Genomic DNA, 10,400 nt, shown 5'->3' with positions numbered 1-10,400 from the left:
AGAGAGAGAGAGAGAGAGAGAGAGAGAGAGAGAGAGAGAGAGAGAGACATATAATGCACTTAGTCTAAGTAACCACTCGGCACGCCTCTGTGTCACTCCTAAATGTATTCATACTCTGACCAGTAGGAGCCTTTTTGTGTTACTAGCGGACGACGTGTTTCGATGAAACTCAAACCTTTTCTCAGGATTTTGGCATATTCTAATTGTAGCTGTATTTATATATATAGTGCGTATAGCTTTCACAGCACGGCGCCTCTCATGACACTGTCAAAATGATTTCCGCGATGCATTAAAGGATAAATCTGGCCATAACTGTAGACCAATAATCACCATTACCCTTTCACAGAACCTCATGTTGTGTTGTCTTCATTTGTTTTGGTCATGAATTCTATGTGTCTCATACCGTGTGCAAAGAGCACATGACATGCTTAGAGCTTGTTTGTGCAAAATGCATGCATTCATGTGGGCCTTCTGGTGTAGGCTGCTGGGTGTTATCGTGCACATTTGTTAGCTTTAGCACATATAAATGATATATATATATATATAGGAAGTGCTGGCTAGCAACCCCTAATGGTTCGTTAACAGTCACATAAAAGTACATTGCAGTCATTGTGCAGCAATGTATCTACAGATAAGCCCCGTCTGGCTTCAGCCTGGCAAACATGCCAATGCTAGTGCATTGCCCTCTGTACTTTGATACCGGGAAGTTTTGATTGTCATCAATTTGACCAATAAACAGATTGCTGATTAAAGTACAGGATATTCTGAATGATGTCTGTGCACAACTGGCAAGCAACCAAGTATGTTAACCGTGACTGTGTGTGTGTGTGTGTGTGTGTGTACGTGCAAAACTCCATTTCCCCGCACAATTTACACATTATGGTTGCCAGCGGCTCCGGTGATAAGTAGCCAATACTTTACCTCGTCCCCTGTACCAGTTTTTCCTATCCAGCTAGACTGTTATGACCACACAAGAGAGTAACACTGTATGAGGTGAGAGGCACATGATTCAATTCCAATGTGTTGTATTTCAGGGTTTCTACCGTATAAACCAATGCATTTTCCATTGCATTTGTTTTTTGCTGTTTGTATATGTGTAAAAAAGGGGGAAATGCACGGTGTAGTCAGTGATTTTATGAATAATCTAGCAAAAGTAGCTGTAAGTGGACTGGGAAGTTACTCAAATAAAGTCAACAGTGACCACAAGCCAGTGAAACTGAGTCAGCCCAGCTCAAAATAGACAATCCACGCATCCAATGTGGCATTACAAATGTAACTTCTGCACAACCCTTGACTTGACTGCCCTTTATCTGTGTCGCCTCTTCCTGATAACATCCAGCCTCTCGTTCACTCAGGCCCCCCTCCAAAAGAGATGGACAGTTTGGTGACGCAATAAACACACGTCATCAGTCACATTTCGACACTATTTGCCTTCGCTCAGAGCACACGGTGTATGTGTGTCTGTTGTTAAATAAATGTCCTCAGGTTTTTCTCCATAGCAGGTCAACCATGGGATGGCCTGCGGGCCAGAGTTACGTAAGCACCTAGATTACCCAGCGATTCACCCGTTTTATTAGAGCAGTGGATTGCCATGTGTCCAAGAACTCCATCAATGATCCCCTTATCAATAAAATGCTATCTTATTTATCTTCCTATTTCACAGGGCGATGAGAAAATGAGTGTAAAAATGATTATGGCCTTCCGATGAATTTTTAGAAAACTAAAGTGAATGATTATGCATGTATGTACGTGTTTTAGTGATGATGATGATGATTGTGGCTGCCATGCTTTACTTACCAATTCTTTTTCTGCTGCACTTGAATAAAGCCATTGCATTTGTTTTTAGCCAATCACACCTGTCCTCTTTTACTTTCTATCTTTTTTTCTAAGTTTATCACTTTATCTTATGTGTCGTCCATGTTTCAACTGAAATGGGCAAATACAATTTTTCACGTGCGAGTGACCTTTTCCTTTCAATTATCCGCTGCTGTTTGACCGATGCCCATGCAGTTCAATGCACCGATCGTTTGGCGCCACCGGAACTCATGCTGAGCGGACGCCGACTCAGACACATGTAACCCACGGGTACAAGTTCAAGCCGAGTTTACATTTATGTGTTACGTTTTCCCAGCTACCTGTTGATCTTACAGAGTTTGAACAAACCACAACGCGTGTCAGTTTTCTCATTGTAGACCTTGTTAACCTTGGATGATATCTCCTGTTGGTCCAGATAGGAGGAGGCTTGGCATGAAGTAGCCACTGTGTGTCTTCCTGAAATATTTGGATGTGTCAGTTTTCATGTGGCGTCAGTTACCCCCCCCCCCCCTCTTTTCCTCACCTACATACACACACTTTCCTTTTCTGAAGAGAGGGTCTGAAAGGACAGAGGGAGTCTTAAAGGCCCCCTGAGTCAAATTTGTGCTAATGGGCGGTATAAATGAACTTGTCTTGTTAGCGCTCCTACAATAGTCTCCATATCCATGGCGCGGCTGTCAGTTATGGTAGAGATCATAAAACATGTCCGGCAGTTTCTCACACTGTTTCCTAACCCGTCGCTTTGTATGAGATCGAAAGTGCAAAGTAGAGCCTGGGACTGCGTGCTGCGACGATAACAATAAAGCCAGTGTTGTAGAGTCTTCTAGGAAACCAAGAGAAGCGGAAGAGCTTCGATAACTTACTTATCGAGGCGGCCTCATAGACAGCGGATAGCACATATGCTGTCAACAGCAGTGTGGCATGACGGCCCATTCTTTCATTACATGGGAGTGATAACGCCAACCGGGCCTGCACCGTCTGGGCCTTTCAGCTACCTAATTCTACGAACCATGTGGTTTATTCACATGCTTCGACATTTAGATTTTCAGCTGTTATTTTTCTAATGTTTCCATTTGGTCACTTTTTCCAAAATGGTCACTCATCAGACAGATCTAAACTGACTCATAAGAGTCAGAGTCATTCATTACTCTCCAAAAATTCCAGTGTAGAACATAAAGAGCACCACACCCGGGGTTTAAAAGCAGTATTCAAGGAGTCTTCAGCTTCCTCAGTGTTTCCAAAAACACAGAAGTCACAACTCTTGCTTTGACAAAGTTAAGGTCACTTTCATTGTGACTCTTTCCTAGTTCCTTTTATTACTAACATCACTGGGAAGTGCTAAAACTTTGTGTTACAATAACAAGTCCTCAAAAAACGGCAATATCGGTCTAAAGATTGCTAACATTAGCCACCATGAGCTAATGGTCATACCAGACCAAGCATTACTGTAGAAGCAACAACGTATGAATTCAACTCTTTGTTTATAAGGGGCTATTTTTTGAATTTTTTCTATTGAATTAATGTATTATCAACACGCATTATGACATGTTACACAAGGGCCTCACCTACATTTAACAAGATGATGATGATTGTACTGTACACAAGGGGTCTGCATGGCCAAACCAGTGACATAGCTGGCTGTAGCAGCTTTGCATTAACTGTGAAGTTAAAACTTAATCATGCCGTCAAAACATCACAGCCGGCTGTCACACATTGTCCGTGCACAACACAGTCCAGCTCCGGCTGATGTACACCTGAGGGCGCACAATGTTACTGGCAGTTGTAACGCAAACAAAAGCCAATCAAAGGAGAGATGTGACGAATGACAGCTTGTTCTTGTAAAACTATCTTTGTACTGAATATCTCTCTGTGAGTCTCTAAAATATCAGAACATTATTTGCAAAACTGGTGTCCAAGGAAAAAGCGCCACAACACACGACCACCAGAAGTATAAACGATGAAGTAACACCGAGAAGACATCGGAAATGAAACAGCTGTACCTTTTAGCTTTTATTTTTTTCCACTGGTCAAGTCTGAGGCTCACTTGTAATGGAAAACACGCAAAATAAAACATTTGCTGCATCTAGAGAGCGAGCAGACACAGGTCCAGAGGGTTTTTTGGCACAATTTCACCCACTGACAAGGTGCATTGTGTAACATGTTTATTTAAAAATATTATGAACAGCAGAGTAACCACTGAAATGTACGTCAAAATGGACAAATTACACACATATGAAAAATCTCTTAAAACAATATTGTGTCAAACAGCCATAAAAACAGTAATAGTAAGCATGAAAAAGCTACCAAAGGATGATTTTCCTCTGAGGTCTGATGAAACAGGATCACATTGGAGGGAACTTGATTCGCAGATTTTAATTGAGACTTGATTGGTGGTGGGGTTAGCTTAAAAACCCTAATATCTACTACCACACTTAATGAATTAAAACCATTTTCTGTACTTATCCAAGTGCAAAATGCATCTGCTAGACTATAAAAATACACAACTGCTTCAAAAATATATTTTTGTCTCAATCTGTAACTAAAATTAAACATTCTAGTAGGATATTCAACTCTGTCTGTGCTTTGGCTTCCATGCAACAAGGTGTTCAATCCACTTGTCATGCTACGACTTCTGGTCTTGCGTCTTCCAAAGATTTCAGAATAATTCTACAGTTCAAAAACAGAAGGCACTGAGATCAAAGAGAGGCGGAGCTTTTCCCATTTCTCTGGTCGGTAGGTCAGAAGGACTCATCGTCTGACTGCCCCCCCAGAGACCTGATCTGCTCCACAGTCTCGCTCCCAGGATAGAAGCCCCCCTCTGACCCTGCCTGACCGACTGTCACTAGCTTTCCCCTGTTCCTCGACCCCACAGACTCCGCCATGTCACTCATGATGTCACTAACACTTGATCCTACGGAAAATCCCCCGTGAGACCCGCTGCTGTGGGAGGAATGGCCGGCAGCGTAGCTGCTGTTGTAGCTGTGTCCGTGGGAGCCGTTGCTTCCGTGTGAGTTGCTGTGGTTGCTCTTGGGGCGGCTGGACCGAGTCTGAAAAGTCTTACTGAAGGGAACCATATCGAAGGAGTTTTGGCTACGGAAGCTGCGCTCAGAACCTGAGTCATGCTGGCTATCAAGCTTTGAGTATTTGTCGGGTTCCTCTTCTCCACCGACACCGGGGTCTTCTGCAGGCCGGGAGGCCCGACTGAAGGTCAGATCTAGCAGCCTGTCTTCACGCAGAAACTCCCTGACAGAGGACGGAGGTCTGGGGGGGGTGGTGTCGGCCGGTCTACCCGGGGGAGCAGGCAGGACGCCGCCTACCTGAAGACAGAAGTTGGAGGTTTGATGAGAAAAATGGAATAACAGACAAAGTATTAAAATAACCTCTTTAGGAACTACTACAAATCACCAGAAGACACCATAATACAGGCAATACTCAAAACCTTAGTTATCTGTGTAACCCCGGTTCACTGAGTAGCATGAGTGACATTATGGGATACGCTCCCTTAAGGAGCCACATGAATGAGAACTTGGCGGCATCAAAAATATAGATCTTCAAATTTGAGATGTTTATACAATATGTCAAATTTATCTAATTTCATAATGAATCAATATCAGTTTTTTTCTCTATAATGAATATTATGAATGAATATTACAAATAACTATTGTTGCACCATCAAATCAATTAATAAAATGACAAGTTGATTGATCAACAAGCTGCATGAGGCGATGTTTCATCTGTCTGTGGCCGACATGTCGCAGATACGGATCGACAAATATACAATCTTTATAAAAAGCTTTGCTAAAGGAACATATGAGAAGTGAAAACATTAACAGTAAAATGAAATCCAAACAGTGTTGAATGGAAATTGTGTGAGAACGAAACTCTATTTTGACTCGGGGTGAGTAACAGGTCACCCGGTGGGTTAAGTCAACACGACACAAAGAAATGACGGGAAAAGTGACCAGAGACGCATAATGAAACTGAAACACTCTTTAAACTTGATGCAGCTCAGCAGTGTTGCAGGCAAGGAGGCAAGTTTGTGGTGCTGTTAGAATGCAACATTGGCAACATATGGATTTTTGGGGGTTGTTAACAAACTCAGTGCGAACATGAAACTGAAGGTATAACACCATCACGTCGCACTTTCAAACATTTCCCAATCATCGCCTTTGCATACCCTTATTGAAGATGGCGCGTCAGTCTTTGCCTCCCGATGCTCTAACCCTCCAGGCAGTGACGCCGCGCCGTCCACATGCGGTCCTACTGTGGAGGAGAGCTGAGGTCTTCCTGGAGGGGGGAAATCTGACTTGTCGATTCCAGCCATTGAAGCGAGCTGACCAAGGCTACAAAAGAAGAAAGAAAGAAAGAGGTGACGTTAATTTAAGTCAAAGTAAAGGTCACATAAATGTCATTCAGGCACTACTGAAGTGTATGCTGAAATAATCTGAGAGGGTGAATTGGTAAAAGTACATACAGGCTACCCCTTTTCTATGTAAATGAAATACCAAGAGGAGGCCATATCCATTAGGATGAAGTACTTGAAGATGTAAGTGGTAGTAGATGCCCTGGTAAGAATGGCTTCCATAGCTACAAGCCTCTTTGCGCATATTGTGTGTTTATACTGTAATATTGCAGGATTATAAAGCAATAGTTTACTAATACAAATGAGTATGAAGCGCTGCTGACTAATGAGCAGGACTGCAAGGATACTTGGTTTGATTATGTTCACTGAATAAAAAGAAGGAGCGACTGCTCCCCACCTATTTACTGCACCTCATGGTCTCGGTTTCAAAACAACTCAGCATCCTTTAATGGCGCAAGAATGACGAAATAGAGAACAGGCTGAAATAAAGCAAATGAAAGCGGTGGTTGTGTCACAATGAAACTCTGAGCTGGACTCAGTGCCAGGTTTCTAACTGGAGGGAGCCAACCGGACCAGAACAAACAGACCAATGTTTTTAAAGGTTATCTCAGAACGAAGCAGAAATCCTCCATTTACAGTAAAGAGGCAATGTACAAAAAGTAGCCCAGCCTATTGCCATTTACACTCAGTCACATGACAGGCTGTCCTTTTCATGAACTATACAATCTTTGTAAAAAGAGAAGCATTTGCTTCTTCTTTAATGTAAAAAAAAAAGAATGATATAATTGGAAGTTATGTCCCCTCAGCAGTTTTAATAATGAGCTTTCTTAAGGCATCACACCTAACTAAAAAAAAAAAAATCATAAATAGATGAATGGATGATTACAGTTGTTATGGTCGTCCTACAATGAATACACTGAAAACTAACTTAGATAAAGGAAGGTGTGATGAGATAAACATGAATAGTTTAATTGAATCCAAACAACTTTCTGTTGGGGATTCTGTCGGCCCAGGGTGAGTAACACCTGGTGGGAAGAGCAGACGGGAGGATGGAAAAACGAATGAGCAGAGATGCATAATGAAACTGGAAGTTGTGTAGTCAAACAAAGACACTCCTTTGATCCACCTCAACCCAGAACCAAATCTACACAGTCCGAGTCAAAAGGAGAAATGTTGTTCTGGCCTGTTTTAAGAAAACCCACCCAGCGTCCTTGAGGAGATCCAGGAAAGCGTGGAACTTGGTAAACGAGCTCTCAATGCTCTCGAGGACCGCTTCATCTTCAAGAGCGCTGAGAGCGGGCGCTGCTGATGCAGAGCCGCTGGCTGCAAGCGCCTCCGACAGGGAGAGGTTGTTGTCACGAAGACGGGCGTTGTCCAACTCACACTGAATAGAAACGACCAACAGACAGAATAAAAGAGCGTCTTGAAGCCAGTCTCTCGTTTCTTCATTTACAAAACCACTGACGTGAACACAATGCAGCACTGAGAGCTAAAACTAACATAATCATCCAAAAAGCCGCTTCAGTGTGGCTGACCCACCCTCAAGCTATTCTAACTAAAGCTAGAACAATAAACTGGTGACTGCTGCAAAGACAAATAGCAGGGAAGGAAAACAGAAGAAAAATAAATCATATGTTAGTGATCATCACCTCCATGAGCCTCGACTCAGCTTTCAGTCTGGCTCTGCGCTCCTCTGCCAGCCTCAGACGACACTCCTTTAGCTCCATCTGCAGGGCGAACACACACACACACACACACACACACACACACAATTACACGGCATGCACCAAGTTCTTCAAAGTCCCAAAGCGTTGCCTTTTTCCTGTACACAAACCTCAAAATGATGACGATGTGACTCACCTGCATATGATTAAACTTCCGCCCGGTGATCCTGTCCTCGAGGCCAAGAGAAGGTGGTCCCTGCTCCACCTCCACTTCTTCTTCGTCTTCCTCACCCTCCGAATCAGACTCCACAGTAACCTTCACGGTAGCTGCACCCTGATGGGAACCATGCATTTTCAACAGGTGGTGGAAATACAGTTTGGCTATACTTGACAGGCTACTGATACATTTCTACAACGCTTTCATTCATTTCTACAGTAACACACTGTCCGTAAACACAAGAGAACTCACCTGAAAGCTTTGATCCGTCACACAAACTCCAGGAGGCATACCTCTGCAACAAAGGCATCCATCAACGTAATATCAGTCTTTGATTCACTGAGAGACACCTGGCGAAAGCTTTGTCAATAAAGGAGGAGTAATCGTGTGACATCAAATTCATAGTATGTTCTATTCTGGATGCTTGTGGACACGTGTTTCTTAAATGCAGCCAAAAACTGTTTCAGAAATAATAAATACGATGTGTTGCATTAATACACGGAATACATTGGTTCGCCAGCAGCTCCTCACCTCTGGCGTCCAGCTCGTGCAGCAGCACGCCAAGGCACATAACCGGAGGGGGAAGCGGGCTTCTGTGTCTGAGCATCGCCTGAACTCCGTCCTGCAGGAGATGTTCCTTTACGAGCGGCTGCACCAGAGAGAGAGAGAGAGAGAGAGAGAGAGAGAGAGAGAGAGAGGTATGTGTTAAGTTATGAGACAGCATGGCTCTCTTCATCTTTTGATATTTTACTACAGGGTATCTGAACCAAAAGTATCTAACATTGCTGGCCAGCAGAGTTCTTACCATGTCTCCAGATGACTTAAAAGCCAAGAGGTGAGGAGTCAGAAAGAGACAATTTGAGTACGAGATAATAGACACTATCTCAAACAGATCTAACGCTGAAGGTTGTGTTCACTTGTGCACAGGCTGGAGACATGCGGATGTGCATTTCAACTTTGTCTAAATGGAAAATCGGAAATCCTTTAAAGTTAGCAACTTAGACAGTTTAGGTCAGCGTGGGAAAATGAACCTTTATAGACACTTACAGCCACAAGATTAGATACTTTATGAGCCTGGTGAGGAGCTGAGGTAAAACCTTTCCTAATGTTGATAAAAAGACAAGATATATTTCTCTGGGATGATTATGTGGCCACCATCACAAACTCAATATATTTTGTCTGTCTGTTTGAAATCACGGACAGGTGTCTATAATATAGCTTTGTGAGAAACAAAACAATAATGTGTACTTATACCTATCCTAAATGTAGTTTTTCCTCTGACTGTGCCGGGTAGTGCTCGCCTCTTTGGACCAGAAGCTCTCTGTGGCTCTGAGGCTGCAGGCTTGATCCAGCAGTACTGCAGCACAACATGAGGAAGACACAACTATGAAGCAATCACACAAGTACACACCACTCATTCATTTAGACTCTGAATGATGGCATTAGCACCTCAAGACACTCACCTCGGATGACTGTCTGTCAGCATTCATCAGTACTTTCTCTAGTAGAGTTTTGATTAGCACCCTGTCTGTAAAGGGGAAAAAAAATTGTTTTCACATTTTTGGGTTTTCAGATACGTGTCTGTACAATTACAGTATTAAAGTAATCACAGAGTTATGGAGCAATAATAGCAATTTTGCCAGTATGAAAACAGTACTTTGGAAACTAGGTTAGAATTAGAATGGAATAGGGACACGCAGGTAAATAAAAATCAAACAGTGTGCTAGCTGCGCCTAGAGGCTACAATGTTTATTACACCCACAATTTCAAAAGTGCTGTGTGGAACAAACAACGTACCAATAACGCATCATGTTTTGAGCTTCAGGCAACTTCTTACCAATTAAAGGGTTACTGCGAATATCCAGTACGCAAAGAGCAGTGTTAGTTTTCAAGGCTTCCAGCAGACGACGAGCTCCTTCGTTGGACAGACCGCACCTCTGCAGGTCCAAAGCTGTTCAACCAATCACAAAACAGACACAGAAACCCTGAGAAAACAAATCCCTACGACGAGGACAACAGCGACAAAAACAAACAAACTTTTCTTTGTCTCGTTGCATTTCTTTCAAACCCCCACACCAACTGACCTTTAACCCACAGGTCCTCTGCCACTTCATGCGCAAGAGCAGCGGCACCCCGGTCCCCGATCAAAGTGTTAGAGTTCAGGGTGACGCGGCGGAGACCTCCCATTCCCTCAAACTGTGGCTTCCGATACCTCAGAGACTCGGCCCATGCAGTACCATGCCTCTGCATTCCCTGATGCTGAGAATAAATAATGCATTCATATATACACACACACACACACACACACACACACACACACACACACACACACACACACACA

At 43.2% G+C, this 10,400-nt stretch overlaps 1 protein-coding gene across 6 annotated transcripts in view; it reads right to left on the bottom strand.

The window, feature by feature from the left end:
• Positions 1 to 3,845: 3,845 nt before the first annotated feature.
• Positions 3,846 to 10,400, bottom strand: part of cep78 (centrosomal protein 78) — a 29,985-nt gene continuing 23,430 nt past the window's right edge. For all 6 annotated transcript variants that reach the window (XM_031856756.1, XM_031856755.1, XM_031856760.1 and 3 more), the window contains 11 exons: positions 10,144 to 10,318; positions 9,897 to 10,010; positions 9,523 to 9,587; positions 9,314 to 9,416; positions 8,591 to 8,708; positions 8,312 to 8,354; positions 8,039 to 8,176; positions 7,828 to 7,905; positions 7,381 to 7,562; positions 5,993 to 6,158; positions 3,846 to 5,132 (listed from right to left, as the gene is read on the bottom strand). In XM_031856756.1, coding sequence (XP_031712616.1) covers positions 4,554 to 5,132; positions 5,993 to 6,158; positions 7,381 to 7,562; positions 7,828 to 7,905; positions 8,039 to 8,176; positions 8,312 to 8,354; positions 8,591 to 8,708; positions 9,314 to 9,416; positions 9,523 to 9,587; positions 9,897 to 10,010; positions 10,144 to 10,318 — 1,761 coding nt within the window. In that variant the 3' untranslated portion in view covers positions 3,846 to 4,553. The remainder of the gene's footprint in view (positions 5,133 to 5,992; positions 6,159 to 7,380; positions 7,563 to 7,827; positions 7,906 to 8,038; positions 8,177 to 8,311; positions 8,355 to 8,590; positions 8,709 to 9,313; positions 9,417 to 9,522; positions 9,588 to 9,896; positions 10,011 to 10,143; positions 10,319 to 10,400) is intronic.

This window comes from Anarrhichthys ocellatus, unplaced genomic scaffold (genome assembly GCF_004355925.1).
Source record: "Anarrhichthys ocellatus isolate YVR2014 unplaced genomic scaffold, GSC_Weel_1.0 scaffold17, whole genome shotgun sequence".
Lineage (NCBI taxonomy): Eukaryota > Metazoa > Chordata > Actinopteri > Perciformes > Anarhichadidae > Anarrhichthys > Anarrhichthys ocellatus.
This window is presented reverse-complemented; position numbering and strand designations above follow the sequence as displayed.